Consider the following 19,403-nt stretch of genomic DNA (forward strand, 5'->3'; position numbering starts at 1 on the left):
ATACCCACAGGGGGTATGGCGCTTTTGACTTCTGTGCATGGTGGACTTAGTCTACAAATAGGGCACAGAGCCTTCATCACCTCACTTATGCGCTGCTTAGCCCGCTGTCCTGGTGCACAACTTAACTGACTCCCTTCCTCTCATGCTGCTGACCTGGACAAGCTAGTGCTGCACATCTTAGTTGTCACAAAAGTGATGCTGTCCTCCTGCAGGAGACCCAGCACCCACCACACTTCCAGACCTCCTTAGCCTTCCAATGGAGCGCACATTGCTCCGTCTCCAATTATACTTCCAATGTCTGGGGGATGATCATCCTCGTTAAGCAAGATGTCCCCAATTGCTTTTTACATGAAGACAGTGATCCACAAGGCAGCTATGACATGATTCAGGTGAAAATAAGGGGGTAAACATATTACGCTCATGAACTGCTACTCCCCTAATACTGACTACCCTGACTTTGTCATATGACTGTGGACAAGATGTCAGGTCCTGGTTTGCCACACTATACTTTTGGGAGGGAATTTTAACCTGGTCCTAAACAGAAAACTCGATATGTCCAACACCGCTACCTGCAAACATCAGGGTTCCGTTGCTGCCATTGCCAACATACTTACGATGAGACCTCTGGTGAACACGTTACCCACTCGTACTGAGGGCACACATGTCTCTACAGTCCATGGTTCTTGGGCCCTTTTAGATTATTGGCTTTATACAACAGACATTCACGGGTGAGTGACGGATGTTGGCCACCTTCTACACACTTCTGACTGACCATTCCCATTTTGCGTTGACAATACGTACACCTTCTACCAAACACCGTGCTTTCACATGGTACCTATCCCCACTTTCCTTACTGGACACAGTATTCGCTAAAGAGTTGGGGGCCGAAATCCTGCAATATGTTTGAGCTAATGAAGGGTCTGTGAAGTCCTCTGGAATGGTGTGGGAGGCATGCAAAGCGTACATTTGAGATATATGTATTGCAAAACATCATGGGGTTCGAAAGGCACTTTGAGCAAGCCTTGGCCAGATTGAATGGGAACTAAAAACCTTATAGAGACCAACTGCCAGACGTCACCGTTCGCTACAATCCTGTCTGAACTTAGATGCATACAGAGTTTTCGGACGCAGCACAAAAGGAAGTCCACCGTTCACGTAAGTATGGGAGGACAAGGGCCTATGGCGAAGTGAGAGACCAAACAGTGAGCGGAAAATTATCTCCTCTCACTGCAACAAAGGTAGCCAAACTTATCACTTGCATAAAGTCAGGGGCCCCTACGGACGCTTGTCCCCCCACATTTTACATGAGGTCTCAGACACAGTGGGCCCAATTCACAGAATTAACTTAAGACAAAATCCTAAACTTACTACTTTTGGTATTCACAGAATGCACTTACTACTTTTGGTATTCACAGAATGGATTTACGACTACTAACTTTACATCCGCACTCGGGCTGGAGATTCCGGCCCGGAGGTGGGACTTCCGGCCCAGAGGTGGAACTTCCAGCCCGGAGGTGGGGATTCCGGCCCGGATGTGGAAATTTCGGCCATGGCTAAATCTCCGCCACCAGCCGCAATCCCCACCTCTGGGCCGGAATCACAAATGCGCATGACTGACCGTAGTAGTCACCAGCCCCAGTCTATGCCCCACACGACTGCACATATGCGGAGACGCGGAGACATCTGCGTGCCGCGTAATTAATGAAGAGGCAGAAGAGCATCAGTGGCCGGGCGTGCGCACACCATTTAATTATTTAAGAATAAGAGCCAACAACCAACACCATTTAATTAATTAGGAGCCAGATTAAGAGCCAGAAGAGATCATGGCATGTACGCACCATGAAGACAAGAGGCTTGCTTGCTCCGCTGAGTGAGGGGGCCCCTGGAGCGTGGAGGCACCCCCGCAACGCGGGGGCTGCGGGAGCCTGTGTTACGCCCCTGTCTCTGATCCCTTCCCCTTCCATGTGGGGTGCCACGGGGCTCCAAACTCAGCCCTACACATTTTAATATCTACGTCACCCCATTGGCCAACCTCATCCGCAGCTATGGCAATAGTAATTTCTTATGCTGATGACACACAAATTGTGGTGTCAATAACATCTAAAGTTGAGGAAGTGGCCAAAAATGTTAGTGAATGTATTTTTCATATTGTGAGCTTGATGGAGAACAATTGTCTGAAACTAAGGGCCTGATTACAATAGCAGGTGGTCGAACCACCGCCCGCTATCGCAGTGGTCAGGAGACCTCCCCACAAGCGGGCGGTGGTCCGACCACTGCTTTATGATGAGACCACCGAGCTGGCAGTTGCAAAGTGCTCCTTTTCATGGCGTCTTGTGCTGCATCCCAGGAAAAAGCGGTCGTGAAAAAAATCACTTTCTGCACATCTATAGACCGTGTGCCATGCACCATGTGGTGCATGGCACACGGGACATGGAGGTGAGTGGGCCACTACATGAGCTCGTAGGCCACTTTACAGTGGACCCGATGGATGGACCCTGCTTGGGGCCCCCAAATTCCGTTTCTGGCAGCCTTTCCATGGCAGTTTTGCCGCCGCTAAAAGGCTTTCCGAAAGGGATATCGTAATACCGATGATGGTGCCTGTCTTCGCACCGCCGTCCTGTTGGGATCACTGATTCTAGCAAAGATGGCGACCTTCCTCCCACCGCTGTGGGTCTGACCGTCAGTTTTGTAATCCAGTGGACGGACCGAAGGGCTCTCGGTGGTCAGACCATCACTGACGGCCTGTCGGTGAGGGTCCATCCGCCATCATAATAAGGCCCTAAATTCAGACAAAACTGAAGTACTGCCCTTTGCGAATGACACAACCTTCTGAAACTCATCTTGGTAGCCGTCAAGTTTAGTCCCACTCCTTTCCCCAGTCCAAAAAGCCATAAATTTAGCAGTTGTTTTTGACAGAAAATGATGCTTTTCTGATCAGATTAACCAAATCACTTCATCTTCCCTTTTCTACTAGAATTCTAAAAAACTCTTTCCTTTTATTCCTCTAGATCTTCAAAAGACAGTAATTGTGGCATTAGTCGTCATAAAAATTGACTACTGTAATGCCTTATATGTAGGCTCTCAGCAATGTTTATTGCAAAAACGTCAGCTGCGTCAAATGCAGCCGCCAGGCTGCTTTCGAAAATGCCGAAATTGACATCTGTTTCTTAGTCCTTCCGAAGCCATCACTGGCAGCTGGTCTGGGAAAGGATGAAATTCAAAGCTCTCTCCCTGGTGCATAAAACTCTCCATGGACAGGATCATGGAGGCATATTATCAAGCACGGCGTTAAAATTATCGCCTCTTTAGCGGCAGAAAACTGCCGCTAAAGCGGCGATAATGGGCTTGATAATATGCCCTGGAGGATTCCCATAGAAGCCCATGTTGACACCAGTACATGGGCATCTATGGGAATTCTCAAGGGCATATTATCAAGCCCATTATCGCCGCTTTAGCGCCAGTTTTCTGCCGCTAAAGAGGCGATAATTTTAACCTCGTTTCTTGATAATATGCCCCAGAGTCCTTTAAAAAGTTGTTTACCTGGTATAGACCACGGCGTACACTAAGCTCAGGGTCAGCTAAACTAGTAGCCGTCCTCAGAATAAATAAGGCAAGATGGGGCGGCAGGAGCTTTTTGCTCTGTGCCTCTAAACTTTAGAACTCGATGCTCTGGATGTTGAAATCCTAATCCAATGTACTTCCCTTTAGGAAATGACTAAAAACCTGTCTCTTTTCTCAGGTTTCCAATTAAAACCATGTGCTGTTCGCAGTTGCATTGGGAACGCTAGTACCAAGACGCCCTTGGGCATTTGAGCGCTATACAAAATGGTTACTTACTTACACTTGAAATACTTTTGTGACCTGACTGACATATCCAAGACATCACACCTAACAAAGGGGGATTGTAAAGCAATTTACAAGATTCCTGATATATTACTGGAACTAGTTGACTATTACACTGCCTTATGTGCTTCCTGTGCCCTGTCACTCTGCGGGGAGTATGCACAATATTTTGACTGGGTTGCTTTGGCCTGGATAGAAGGGCTGTACAGATGCCTCTCGGAGGATCCCATTTCCCTAGAGGAGGTCCGATCAATTATAGGCGAGCTCCCAGCATGCAAAGCACCAGGAGACGGGTTGCCGGTTCAGTTTTAGAAATGCTATGCAGCTTTACTGGCCCAGCAACTCCTGCAGGTTTTTAATGAAGCAGTCAAACAAGGGGTACTTTCCCCCACTATGAGGCAATCTATCGTCATTATGCCACTAAAACCGAGTAAACCGCCGGATGCCCCTGACTCATATCAACCACTATCACATTTAAATCTAGATGACAAGATCTTGGACAAAATATTTGCCAACAGGCTAACTCTTTTGATGCCCACGCTGGTGCTCCTAGACCAAGTGGGTTTTATACCAGGCAGCTCTAAGGCACATAATCTGCAAACCCTATTTACGCTTCTGCACCAGCTTAACCCCGACACAGGAGGCAGTGGAGATCTTCTTGGATGTCACCATAGCTTTCAACTCCCTGGAGTGGTCATACGTCTTAGTGGTACTCGCGTGGATAGGCATCCCACAGCAGTCAATACGCTGGGTGAAATTATTGTATACTCTCCCGACCACAACGCATATGCATGGGGGCTACTATCAGAGACCTTCCCCCTTGAATGGGGCACCAGACAGGGCTGCCCACTGTCCCCCCCTTCTTTGTGCCCTGGCCTCAGAGCTCCTGGCCAGAGCCATATGACAGCTGCACGGGCAGAGGGGGCTTGGCATTTCCCCCCCGGAACCTTGTAGTGTCCCTATAAGTAGACGGTATTATGCTGTACCTTACAGACCCGGCCCACAACCGTACCCCGGTTATCTGAGAATATACTCTGTTTCGCACTGTTGGAGGGGTATCTATAAACTGGAACAAATCCACAATATTCCCACTGACACCAGCTATGACCCCATCTACATTAGACTTCCCAGTTCTCTTGTCAAAGCACTCTATCAAGTATCTGGGAGTTTGGATACACTGGAAGAAAGAAGTTGTCCAGGAAAATTACGGAACACCCATGACCCTCATTGAGGAGTGCGTGGTCCATGGGAGGACTCTCCCACTATCGCTGATGGGATGGATTGCCCTGGTAAAAATGATTATTTTGCCTAAGCTTCTTTACCTATTCACCAACATCTTCATTCCTCTTACCAAGAATTCTTTTCACCACCCTCAAGCTGCATCTAATTGCGTTGATCTGGGTGGGACAACAACCCCGGGTGAGGTGGGAAACTCTGACTCTACCGTATGCTAAGGGGAGGCTAAATTCTCCAGACTTTGAGCTATATTACAGGTGCACGCAGGTACATTTTGCACTCTTGGTACAAACCTCCAACTTCCATGGCACCTCAGGAAATGGGTACCTCAATGGGAATGCCAAAAACAGTTACTGCACGGCATGGACTGTAAAGTCCATGCCGCGCATGAACTAAGGTGAATACACATAGGGGGGGCACATGCTGTGCCCCCATGCATGCACCTCTTGGGCCTGAGGAACAAGGGGGTCCTGTAGGGCCCCCTTTTTTCCTCTCTGTCATGATGTTCATGGAGTAGGAACCGCCATGAAAACTGTCGCATAGATGAAACTCATATTATGCTTGGTGGAACCACAATGGTCCCACCAAGTATATTGTAGTCTCAAGACTGCCACAGCACCGCCAGGGAATGGTGATTCCCTGGTGTCTGCGGCAGGGCAATGGCTGTCCGACCGCCCTAAATGCAACAGGGTGGTCGGAAGACCGCCACCACCCCGCCACTGTGAGTCTGGTGGCCCGTGTACTGACAGACTTGTAATCAAGCCCTAGATGCTTTACATTGCTCGCACTCCTGCTGGTGAAGAAGCAGGTCTTGTGTGTGTGGGGGGCCGTGGCCGACCCAGGACTGGCTGGGAGACATGACATATTGTAATGATCAGCTGAAGCTCTACTATTCCTTGCTGCCCCAGGCACATCACCTGAAAAACATCTTGGGCCCCCTGCAGGCACAGCTGTTGATCCATGACCTCAAGGAAGTGCCACTCTCTCATTGAGGAAATCATGGCCTGGGAGTGCAGACACCAGAGTCTCCCCAGCGGCCGCGCACTATCCTGGCTGGCTCCCAGGGAATGGGTGGAGTGGGACTCGGATGGTGGCCTCAAACTAACCCGAGAGACTCATGAAGTAAAACTGGGTATGCATTTTCATGTTTTCGCTAGTCACATGCTCTCCGTATGCCTCTTGTCCTTGCTGAACATAGCCTTGAACCATGTAAACTTATATGCCCTGCTATGCTTTTTGTTTGTTATTGCTTTTCCTTTTTTTTTTTAGCTTCAGTCCTATATCGGGCTGCTATTCGTGCTGTATGATGAAACCTGCTAATAAATAAAATACCTAAATAAACAAATGCACCTATTACATTTTGAATGGTGATGAAACAAGACGTTTTTCTAGGATAAAGAACTTATTTTAAGGAAGGAAAGGCATTTTACTTTTTATCTTGCTATAACTGACTTCTCCAACTTAACAAAGCAGCCAACCTCAGGTCAGATTGAACGGCTCAGTCATGGCAATTACAGGTATTAGAAAAACAAAGGTCTCCCTCCAACTCGAACTCCTCTATCCCCACCACCACAGAGTTAAAGGTCTTCACAGAGACAAGGGTGGAGAGCATACCTCAGCAGCACACAGTTGGGAGTTCAGATAGGCCTAGCAGGCTTTTTATACTTGCTGGGGTTGGGACAGACTTTTATGAGCTTGTCATGATAGGCTTTGGAGTTCAGACCATTCAGTTTTTCATGGCCTCTTGCCAGTCAGCTCATCTGAATCCCTCAGGGCGTGACAAAAAACTAAAGAAAGACTTCTGCACTGTGAGGGTGGCCAGTACATCATCTGCTGCACAGGGAGTGCGGGGCACACACTGGGGCTTCGAGAATGAGGTGCAAGCACCAAAGGATTGACTTGTTTTGGTGTCAGGAGTCCAGAAGGACTTCAAACTGAGCCAGGCAAGTGCTTCAAGCCTTGAAGGAGTATTCAGTGGCTCACCCGCCTCTACTTTTCTGCATGTTCAAATAAGCCAATTTCAGAACACTATAACATTAAACTGCTTAACATGCATGTGTATGAAAAAGGTTACATTGTAGGTTTAGCAGGCTTTGCTAAAAAAAATAGTTTTCAGTTGTTTCACACAAATGAACATTCACTTTTCTGTTTTGGGGTTTTTGTTCTGAACAGTCCATAACTTTGACAGATGGAAACAGGTTGATCCTAGTTGGTTTTCCAAACTTCAGTATGTTTCAGGCTTTCAGAAAAAAGTCTTCAAAGTAAGAAGGTAATTTGGTTGCTGATAGAGAGCTGGAAAAAATCAAGGAAGAAGAAGCATATTGTTTAGCCCCTGAATTTAACATAGTAGCCTTATTTCAATTTGTCAGTTTCTTGTGTCTCCTGAATAAGCACTATCATGCCTGGAAATCCCAATACCACGTGGTTTGTCAATTTCTTGGTGCTGTATTACAAAACCGTTATGAGGTTGCCCCTTAACAATAGGGACCTATTGCAAACATCAGTGTTTCTATATCGATTAACGCATATTTATTCTGCCATGTTTACCTAAATTTACTCCACTGCATATGAATTCTACCTGCTTATACCGCTGTGGAAGAGAAATGGCACCACGGTCCTAAAACTAGTACCACATTGACAGGAATTCTTTAAAAAGTTTTGAAAATTCACCAGGTACATGAAATGCTAAGTTTTGCATTCTCTAAACGCATTTGGAAATGTGTGATTTATTTTATCCATTTCAGCAAATGCTTGAGCGTGACCTCTACGTAAACTTGCTCCTATCTCACCACTAATATTTTCTTGTCGAATGTTAGAGCAGCGTGCCGTAATCACAAAACTCCAATAAAAAAACCTCAAATGTACTCCTGTATCACTACTTTTATCTTTGGAATGATTGACATTTTAGGTATTTGTACTGAATTTCAGAAATATTGCAGAATATCAGACGTCATAAAAATGTGAGTAGACAAGTGCATATGTAGTTTTCTCAAGAAAAATTGTAACATAAAAACAATATCGCATGTGGAAAATTGATGAAAAAGTGTGCTTGTAAATGAGGAATTTTCTCTATGGGGGAATGGTTTCCCCCCTGCTTATCCTCTTCTCCTACACCCCCATCCATTTGATGGTGTTCCCGCCACATCCCTTCTCTAAAAATGCATTTAGTCCTGTTCCTCGCTGGAGCACACTTTAAACACTTCCAGGATGGAAATCTATGTTCAAATAATTGTTGGTACATATGTACAAAGTTATGAGCATGCTGATTTTCACCTGGTTGATTAGCCCAGGATTTCACCATACTAAGTGCATTTCTGTGGTTGCCAGTGAGAGCGTGTGTTTATTTTCAGAACTTCATTGGACATATTTAATATACATGTGTCTGATTTGATATCTTTCTGAGTAAAATGTAATACCTATACGTTTATGCATGTTTTCGATCTTCAGTGCAATTGAGGGACCCTATTGGGTGGCAAGGTCATCAAAATTATGCAGAAGCATATCCAAATTATGATCCATAATGTCTGGCGCTAATAATTTCATCCAGTTTGTGTAGAAACTATTTGTTTTGTGAAATCCAAAAATCATGCACGTTATGTAGCAAATGCATAAATCCATAATTGTGTTGAAATCACTGCAGCTACCAAATGGAATAAGTCCACAGGTTCTCACCATTGTTCATTGGTTTATCAACAATGTATTCATGAAAGTTAAATGAAACCTAAAAATTATAATCCAATCAGTGGCCATTATTAGCTGTATTTGATAGAGAATAGCCTTTTCAAGCTATTTTATCCAAAATAAACATGTAATATAAAAAACACTTATGTGGTAACATGACTGCATCTCAGGGTTCTGGTGAAATTAACTAATTACTCAGTCTTTGGCCTTGTAGTTTATGTCACCAGAAACCCTTGGTGGAAATATTGGCCCGTATTATATGGTTGCCCTTTATGAATTCTTTCTCATATGCCCCTCTTTGTGTGTGTGGGGGTGTAAATATATGCATATTCACTGAAAAAACAAAGGTTCAAATAGAGTTATACTTAGGTATTTTAATAGTAAAACAAACTGTTTTTTTTTACAATCTACTGAAATTCACCAGTTATACATAACACATAAGTTTAACATGTACTGCCGCAGATTTCAGACGTTATCAATGATGTAATCATAGTGATGCAAGTTATATTGATGTAATTTAAGTTTTCCTTGTTTTAAACAGTAGTTATTTTATTATTACGAGACATATGTATGACTCCACTTTAACATTTGTTTTTTTCCAGCGACTTTTCGGTTTTGTTTTGACATAAGTTAAAATCGTACTGTCTTACTTATATATAACTCCACTTTAACCTTTGTGGTTCTTTCAGTGAATTTCTATTTTATTTTTTTAACTTTAAAGTAATACAGCAGTATGATACATCTGCAGCCAACCCTCTTCAGGGCTTGCATGGTGTTGGCCACATGGGCATAAACATATATATATAGATTACAGTGGCCATATTTTCACAATAATAAATCTCACCAGTTCCAAATAATGCCCAAAGCCTCCAAGTCCACCATTCGTTCCCATTCCTGAACACCACCCATTATGCCAGTTCAGCCTAAAAGCCGTCAAGCTGGCATTATAGTGTTGAATACTTCAGTACATCTATGCTGAAAGTATGATGGTACAAGACATTCCATTGCAAAGTATGCTTTAACCACACATGCGTTACAACGTGAATGCCTTTACCATGCATTACCATGCATTTTTAAATAATAAATATGCCTTTACCACACATGCCTGTACAACGAATTTCGTTATAAAGGCATGTATGTTAAAGGCCTATGCGTGGTAAAGGTTTTCCCTTACCCCGGGCCTCAAACCGGTCCCCGGTGTTCTCCTCCCCCAGACCCCAGCCCTTGTTAAAATACTCAACCTCTGCCCTAAGCCCTAAAAGTATACCCCAGCATGCCCCTCCCTTTTTAAATATACCCGACCCCTGCCCTCAGCCCTAAACCTATACCCCAGCATGATCCCTCCCCACAGCCCTGTTTAAAAATACCCGGCCCCTAAGGCTGAGCCTTGAAATACCCCCCTACCCCCGCCCCCACACCCCAGGACTTTTTTTTATAAAACCACCCTTAGTCTAAAGCCCTAAATCTGCAACCCCCATGCATCAGGTCCAATCCCCCTTACCTCTATACAGGACTATGAGGCAGCTCTTCTGAGGCTAGACGCGGCACAGGTTGTCAAGAGGAAGGGGATGGGTCTCTCCATTTCCTATAACAACGCTGACAGCCTTGACCATGTCAGTGTCTTTACCACAATTACTAGCAAATGCCCTCACCACCAATGCCTTTACCATTTCTACCTTTTACAGCGTTCCTTTGTTGTAAAGGCATGCCTGGTAAATAAATGCATATGTGTTGTAGAAATATGCATGGTAATGGCTATGAGTGGTAACAGAAACCACTGTAGCCTTCCACTGGGAGAGCATGTTGGACCCATCAATTAACAATTTATAGTAACAAGCAAGGGGTTCTTGATGGTCAACTTTCTATGCATACAGATACCCCCTCCCACTCTCCTAAAATTAGCCAAATAGGTGGTCCTGATGAAGGTGGAAGATAACTGTCATTCCCACTGAAACGTGCATTGACCTGACTGTTCTGAACTGCCAACTGACAACACCAGTGCCGATTACCTTTGAAATTTTCTCTCCATTACTTCTATCGGTGTATGTTTGCAAGGTTGGGAAGTTCCAAGTGTGAGATGAGAGTATGTGAGTGTGGTATTGCGTATGAGGTGAGAATGGTCCTCCTGAGGCTCAGCCGGGAGAGACGCGACTGATTGGTCGTTTTGCTTATTTTGCACAGCATTTTTAAAATAACAACTGTTTTACTTTAAATTTTACTGCCTCCTTTTAAGTGTTTACTGTGTTTTTATTATTGGCGTCCCGTTACGATCCCTGTTGACAGCGCAGCTGTGATGATTTAGTGCCTGCGCTTGGCGCATGCGCACTGACACGGTGAGCTGAGGGGGTGTGTGGGGCCTAGGCCAATCGCAGCACACTAACAGGTATTTAACGGCAGAATGGCGCGAGCGCGCGTCACTGCATCCTCCTGAGGCTCAGCCGGGAGAGACGCGACTGATTGGTCGTTTTGCTTATTTTGCACAGCATTTTTAAAATAACAACTGTTTTACTTTAAATTTTACTGCCTACTTTTAAGTGTTTACTGTGTTTTTATTATTGGCGTCCCGTTACGATCCCTGTTGACAGCGCAGCTGTGATGATTTAGTGCCTGCCCTTGGCGCATGCGCACTGACACGGTGAGCTGAGGGGGTGTGTGGGGCCTAGGCCAATCGCAGCACACTAACAGGTATTTAACGGCAGAATGGCGCGAGCGCGCCGCTGGCGCGCCTAAGGCGCGCCAAAGGCAAGCCCGTCTGCGCCCGTCCGCGCTCGTCCCGCGCCCGGGGCCGGACATTCTGCTTGTCATCCTCCCGGGGGGAGAAAAATTTGGTCTAGGAAACAACTGCTGGATTTGTCAAAACCGAATTGTGCAATTCCGACCTGTTTTTCACTAGACAGAATGCTGATAAAGGGTAGAAATCCCTGCGAGTCACAGTGCAAATCTTGTAAGTTCCGTCTGCCTAGACCGATACCTATAAAGTCCCCTGATATCTCCACATCACCTAAGGCTAACAGACTGGACAATTATCAGGAGAAACAATCCATCAAAGCAGCCCTGATAAACTGCAGATCGCTGCCTAAGCATGCTGCTGATCTGTGGCTGCTCTTAAAAACCTCAAATCTGGATTTGCTATTTCTGACTGAAACTTGGCTGCGAGAAGGATCGAATCCAGACATCTGCCTGACTGTTCCCTTAGGCTACAGAATGGTTATTGCCAACAGAGCCGACAACAGACTTGGAGGAGGTTTGGCAATAATTCTGAAAGAAGACTGGGAAATCTCATACAAAAAAATAACGGAGCTGGGTCCTATTGAGGCCCTGTCTTTTCAAATTAAGCTCAACAAAAACCAGTCAATGGCAGGACTTCTGATCTATAGACCCCCTAGTACTCCGACTTCTTATTGGTCGCCACTTTTTGATTGCATCGCCAATCTATCATCACTATGCTACTCCAGCTACACTGTACTAGGAGACTTTAACGTGCATATGGACCTTGCTATGTGCCCTCAAACCTCCTTAGTAGATGATGCACTAAAAAGTTTAAATCTTGTGCAATTAGTTCATTCCCCCACCCACTCAGCGGGACACACACTAGATCTCATTTTCTCTAATGACAGGGACATCAGTGTGGAAAAACCGCTACCAGTAACCTGGTCAGACCACATGCTAGTCACATTTAAGCTGGGATTATTATGCCCTGCTAAATACTATGGACCCACTGTAGAAAAAAGAAGAAACTGGAGGAAAGTTACTCTTGATGCAATGAGAAATGAATTAGCTAATACCACTCCTATTCCTTCCGGTAACCCTAACAGAGACTCCTCCCTTTTCAATACATGGCTGACCTCTGCCCTAGACAAGATTGCTCCGATCAGATCCTGTAAAGTAGCTAGGAGCAAGCCTTCAGCGCCGTGGTTTAACACCGAACTCCAAATGGCAAAAAGTCATTGTAAAAAACTGGAACGCATTTGGAGAAAAAAATATGAAATCTCAGCTAAGGAGACTTATAAGGAAGCACTGAGAAAATTCCATACCCTCAAGCGTAAAACCATGAAAGATTTTTTTGCCAAACAAATTATGGAGGCAGAGAACTCCCCTAGGGAGATATTTAAGATAGTAGAGAGTTTTCTGAAACCTCAATCCCTTAAAAGTATCATTCCGTCAACCCCTTTACTCTGCCTTCCCGACTACGGATGAGCAGGAGAGGCCCCTGACTGGTCATTCAGGTAAATGGTCTGATTTCCATCGGTATGAAAAGGACGCTTCCCTGAGGGATCTTATGAAAGTCAAGTCTGGCTGCCCCTCTGATCCCTGCCCGGCTAGAATTCTCAAACTCCTAGCCCCTGCAGTGAACAACACATTGAACAATGTCTGGAACACCTCACTCGACACAGGAATTTTCCCTACAGAATGGAAGAAAGCCTTTGTTCGTCCTATTCTAAAAAAAGAAGACTCTGATCCCACGGAATTGAAGAATTTTAGGCCTATCTCCCTACTCCCGCAAAGATTCTGGAAAAGGAGGTCCAAAGGCAGCTGTCAGACTTTCTCGAATCCAATAGCTGCCTACATGACTCACAATCAGGTTTTAGGGCAGGCTATAGCACTGAGACGGCACTGCTGGAGGTGACAGAATCAATTCGGGAGACAATGGATAATGGAAGCTGTGCCATGCTGGTACTGCTTGATCTGTCGGCAGCCTTCGACATGGTCTCCCATAAGATTCTGCTCAATAGGCTCCACTCACTAGGTGTGACAGGGACCGTCTTACGCTGGTTCAAGTCGTTTTTGGGAGATAGATCCCAGCAAGTTTTCCTTCACCCGCACGTGTAGAGCTCTAAGACACTATTGCAGGGGGTCCCCCAGGGATCCGCCCTGAGTCCATCCCTGTTCAACGTATATCTGGCCCCCCTGGCATCCATTGTTGAAGGCTTGGGTATACGTGTTGTTTCCTACGCTGACGACACCCAACTTATCTTCTCCTTCAAAGAGCAAAATGAGAATGCTTTCACTAAGTTCAGGCAGTGTCTCCGTGATATTTCCTCTTGGATGACCGATAACTGCCTGAAATTAAATACTGACAAGACCGAGATATTGTTTTTTAATCAGCCGATCCCTCCTCAATCCGAGCTCTGGTGGCCATCAGAACTTAACCCCCCACCAATTCCGGTCAATTCAGCAAGGAACCTGGGTTTTAGAATGGATACCCAACTAACAGGCAAGGCTCAAATAGCCTATATATCCTCGCAATGTTTTTGGAAATTGAAGGCACTACGCAGATGTCTTCATCTCCTTCCTATGGAATGCAGAAAGATGGTGGTTCATGCGCTTATCACCTCCCAGTTAGATTACGCCAACAGCCTTTTCATTGGTCTCCCTGACTATCTTTTGAAGAGATTTCAAAGAATTCAAAATGCTGCTGCTAGAGTGATTAGAAATGTGCCACTAAGGTATCACATTACTCCCCATCTGCAAAGCCTACACTGGCTGCCAGTAAAAAAAAGAGTGATGTTTAAGGCTCTTGTCCTAGCCTACAAAGCGCTCAGAGAGGTTGGCCCCCGCTATCTGAGACAGAGGCTCCAAAAATATCAGAATGCCAGAACTCTTCGATCCAGCAACCTGAACCTCCTAGCCATTCCACGCCATAGGAAAGCAAGGATAGGAGGGAGAGCCTTTGCAGTAAAAACGGCTACGCTGTGGAATATGATGCCTAACCACTTGCGACAGATCAAAGCGGAACTGCCATTTAGAAAGGCCCTCAAAACTTGGCTGTTTGACCTCTCGTCTTCCTTCTAGCGCCTCGATCTCTCTACCGTCCCTCCCCCCCCCCTCTTTTGGATGCAAGCGCCGGGACACCTCCGTTGGAGGTAGCTGTCGCGCTTTACAAATGATTAATAATAATAATAATAATAATAATGGTCAAGTGCGGTTGAATTTATAGGGGGGTACTAAAAGTCATTACTGCTATCGGTGTTACCGCATATGTATAGTTTTTAGATCTGTCTCAGCACGATAGACAAAAATATGTGATGTATTATAATGAAGCATAACTCTGCATTACCATGTTTGAATAATTTATGTTCTCACAAACATGTTTTTAACTTTGTATAATCAGACTCTCTTTCTTGTATTAATATCAACTATAATGTTTTGTCTTTAAAAACAGATTATAAATAAAAAATATTAAAATAATTGTGCCTATGTTTATGCCTTAACAATCTCTATGATGGACAGCCCACAGAGCTCTAGCAAGCTTACAAAGAAGCAATACAGGCCATGCAGGTGTATACCCCAGTGGTTTTTGTCCCCCCCCCCCCTTAGTTCCTGGACCTACAAAGTGCTTTTAGGGAGTACCTTTCTTCATATAATGGTTATGTGTGGTAACAGTGCATGTGTTGTAACACATGCGTGGTAAAGGTACTGCGTGGTTACGGCTGCGTTGTAATGGCTGTTTCCCATATCTATACTATCTGGAAGCACCAGAGATCTGACTTGGCAGCAGTACCCTCCCCTTTTCATATGTTGCCTCCTGGGGCTATATCTCATTGTTCTGGTTGATTCAACAGTCTGCTGACCACAGGCCAAGTGTGTTTGATCTAAGCTATGTGGCATGTTTTCTGTTTCAATGAGAATAGTAAGATGTGACTAACGTTGGATGTATTAATGTAGTATATTGAAACTCTTTTTTACTTTGCTTTCATCCAGCGGTATAATGAAGATGGAACCCCGGCAACTTTTTCTTTTTGTGGCTATTCTTCTGCTGTTCATGATGAAGTCTTCAGGCTTCATCCCATCCAACTACCTGTCCCCAATATTAGGGAAGGGGATGACACACTCCGATATCACAAAGCAAGGAGTATTAAGATGGATCTGCAGAATGTTCCTGGAAACCCCAAATTTCGAAGGCATTACCTTACCAACAGATTACTGCCAAGTAAGTTCTTTGAGCTTTGAAAGTGTGAGAGGGCATCAGTAGAATGTCAGCAGGATATAACTGTGAGCACTCCTGCAATATTACAGGAGTTGATTGTAGCAAGAGAAAGGAGATGTCAGAAACTGTGCAAGAACAAAGAATGCATGACAAGGATGAAATGAATGATAAATAAACTTGAGAAGGAATAATTAAGAGTGGCATTGGTGCATGTAAGAGTTGTTTCATTGTGAACTTGTTTACAATTTTGCCTCAATAAAAATTGTGCCCATTACTGCATAAAGTGGGGGCACTTGGCGAAGACAAAGCATTCTGAAGATTTTGCACAATGTCAGCCACATGAGATGAGGTTCGACGGTCAACTATAGCAGTTTACAAATGCTGTTGTCTGAATGCTGATTTTCGCTTCCTCAACATCACATATTTTTATTTGTGTTATGGGTTATTGTATTCTGCATAACAAGTTAAACCTTGTGCATAGCTTCCTATTAATGACCCCTGCATTACACTTATCACAGGACAATCAAGGTAATTTGAAAGAAATTTGTATTCCGTATTTTGCATTACTTTTAATTTGGATCGTCCAGAAGATGCTATTTGAGGGTCACTACAGTGACATGTGCTACCAGTGATATTCCATCACCATCACTCATAATGAACTGCAACTGCTTGTAAATAAATGTAATTGGGATAAAAATAGATATTATCAGGCAGTAAACTCTAAGACCTAGATTTACTAAATTGTCAAGTAACGCAATCAAGTTTGGTGTACTGCATTGTGCAAGGCGGGAAACAAAGTCCAGAGCTATATCGACCTGTTTCTGTGGTCATTCCCTGCACTGGCACTTCCACAAGGCTGCCTTTTATCACACGCAGCACTGCACTACAGTACAGAGGTGACAGTACGCTGTCTAGTATAGCATTTTTAATTTGAGTTTTGCCTTCCTGTGTAGATTCCTATGGCTAGACAAACTCAGAAGGAACCTCAACATGATGTGTGCTCTGCAATATGCTTGGTTGTTTTTGAGATACAAACCAACGTTGCCTTGTTTCGGTCTGCTTCATGTAGGTGTTTGTTTTTTATTCAATGTCCAGTCTGGCTACCTTACTAGACTGGGTTTTGCATCAAAATTTATGGTTGTTGGGACTGATCTGCGCCAGTAAAGACCCCTCGATGCAAACGGACAAGAAATTGGCACATTTTTGTGGCGCAAACCATCTTTTGCGCTTGGTAATGAACACCATATGCTGCCTTGCACAGTCAAAGACATGGTAAAGCTGTGCCTAAAGCTTTTCACATATCAACTTTTAATATGTGAGGAGCACAAGAGCTCATGACCTCACATCTAGTAAAACAATTCCAGGGTAGATCTCAAGGGCAGGAACATCGCTACCAGGTTTACCTCCAAAAGGGCATGATAGAGTAGGTACACACTAAACAAGGCCCACAACTAGTATCATAAATGTGGTTATTAGTTTGGGGGGGGGGTAAGTACCGCCCTCAAGCAACAATTGCAATCTTTGTTGGGATGAATCATTCAAGTCTCTAAATAAATCTTATCCCAGCCCCCCTGCAGCTGTGGCAGAGAGCATCCAGGCTTGATTTAGAAGCAATGTGTAAAATATTTAGCAGGACTAGATCAGTATTTAATATGCAAAATATTAAAAATCCCAAAATGGATTAGAAAAAAAGAGTAAAATGTAATCAACAAAACTACATAAAAATGACAAAAATCTAGTAAGGGAAACTGAAGATATTCATTTGAAAATTTTCAAGTAGACACAGGGCTAAGAAGGACAACGTTCCAGTTATAGTGAATGGTTGTGGTAGAACATTGAGATAGGAGCAAATTGATACTAACTGCAATGGAGTGTGGGTCGGAGAACATAATCGGGTTCATCCTGGTCAAAAATGTTACCTTCTCACTTTAGTCCTTTAAGCCTCAATTCACCAAAGTAGTACAATTCTAAAGCAGTTGCCGCTGATCAGTTGGGCAGTTGCAGGAAAGGCCTCTTGTAGCCTGTTGTATTACCGTAGCTTAAATAGGAGGTCAGCTTTATGACCCTTGGTGTCCGCTTCTATGTCCTGGGTACAATAGTGAGAGTTATAAACAATTTCCCTTTGGAATGCACCTAAGAAACATATACACTATAACCACATTCAAAGCTAGTTTAGCATTCATAGAATGAAATGTTACAAAAGAAAACCTTTAAAACATCTTACACATCAATTTAAGTAGTACAAATTATTTCTTTAATAAAATCACATAAAAAAAACACGAAATAGATCCAAAAAAGTACATTAATACATTCCATATATTCCATAAAATCTCTTCAACATATATTGTATCATTGTATGAACATAAAAGACAAATACATATACAAGAGAAAACACAATTCCAGACTCCTAATTTTGTCTTTAATAAAAACATATCATCTGGATCAGTGAAAATATGGTCTGGTTGAACTTCTACTTGTAAAATACCGAGACCATGTTCCCTTAGAGATTATGTTATCCAATACAGAGAGCAGGTATAGACCACAATTATGTCTGACACAAGCTAGTGGATGAGAATGACACCTGGGGCACACCAACCAATGGGATAAAGGTTCACGGGGCTAAGCCTACCAACGTTGGGCATTTGAAGTCCTCGGCCACACTTAACATGGGTTCTGAGGGCTGGAGATCTCTGTGGGCTTTAACTATGGTAATCATAGTGTCCTCCCATGCCTAACACTAGGTTTTAGGCAGTGCCCTGCCCCCCCCAATAAACTCGGACGTCTGAAAGAACAAAGCTAAGCTTTCAGTAACCAGACATTAGATGCATACAAATTGTTTTGGCATTCTGTTTACCTCCTTTGAAGTACACCCCAAATGTTATATGAAAACCCAGCAGACTTCTCAAACAAGGTATGACACTGTAATTTCAAGTGGTGCACTGTGATTGGGCCCTGACTGTCTGGGACAAAATAAGGACCCTGATCAAGTGTCATCTATCATTTGCCTGTGACGGGGGGGCTCTTTGAAGTATGCCGCAAGTGTCATATGAAAAACCTGAGCAGACTTGTCAAGAAGGTACTGACACTCCAAAAGGATCTGATACTGTGATGTCAAACAAGCAGTCCACTGTGATGGGGGTCTGTCTGACTGGGGAACAAAAGAAGAATGCAGGCCTGAGTGTTAACTTCATCTGCTTGTGATAGGGTTAGCCTCTTTGAAGTTAATCAAGTCCTTTGGCCAAACCCCAGGCCATGCTGTCAAGGAAACAAAAACACCTCCTTAAACTCAAGGTCTTTTGTCCCAGTGCTGCGAGCAAGTTTACCTCATTCACACCCCCTGAAATGCTAATTAGGGACTTGTCAAAGAGGGAGAATAAAAGGCTGATTTAGCTTCTTTATGGGCACTAAAGCCCACTTAGGGGTAACCTTTAAATATTTAAATGGAAGATATAGGCCCAATTTGCAGGTAACACCTGCACAATCAGGTTACTGATGGCTGGCCTGGAGTTGTGTTTACATTATTAATATAGTGATGGTACAATGGGTGCTGCTGTCCACTTGTCATATTTAACTTAAAGGCATGGGTACACCCTGCTATCATATATCAGGGGCTCATATGTAAGTTAAACATGACAATCAGGTGTATACTAATTTCTTCATGTTGAAAGGAGTACAAACACTTTAGCCTGGTTAGCAGGGGTAAAGTGCACAGAGG

The 19,403-nt window shown here is 44.0% G+C and overlaps 1 protein-coding gene across 7 annotated transcripts in view; it reads left to right on the forward strand.

Annotated features, from left to right (window-relative positions):
- LOC146856285 (von Willebrand factor A domain-containing protein 7-like) overlaps positions 1–19,403 on the forward strand; it is a 288,620-nt gene that overhangs the window by 92,539 nt on the left and 176,678 nt on the right. For 5 of the 7 annotated variants that reach the window (XM_085654386.1, XM_085654384.1, XM_085654382.1 and 2 more), the window contains one exon: positions 15,463–15,691. In XM_085654386.1, the coding sequence (XP_085510512.1) occupies positions 15,470–15,691 (222 nt within the window). In that variant the 5' untranslated portion in view covers positions 15,463–15,469. Of the gene's footprint in view, positions 1–8,007; positions 8,040–15,462; positions 15,692–19,403 lie in introns of all 7 variants that reach the window. The other 2 variants (XM_085654387.1, XM_085654385.1) reach the window with 1 other exon arrangement.

This window comes from Triturus cristatus, chromosome 4_1 (genome assembly GCF_964204655.1).
Source record: "Triturus cristatus chromosome 4_1, aTriCri1.1, whole genome shotgun sequence".
Taxonomy (NCBI): Eukaryota; Metazoa; Chordata; class Amphibia; order Caudata; family Salamandridae; genus Triturus; species Triturus cristatus.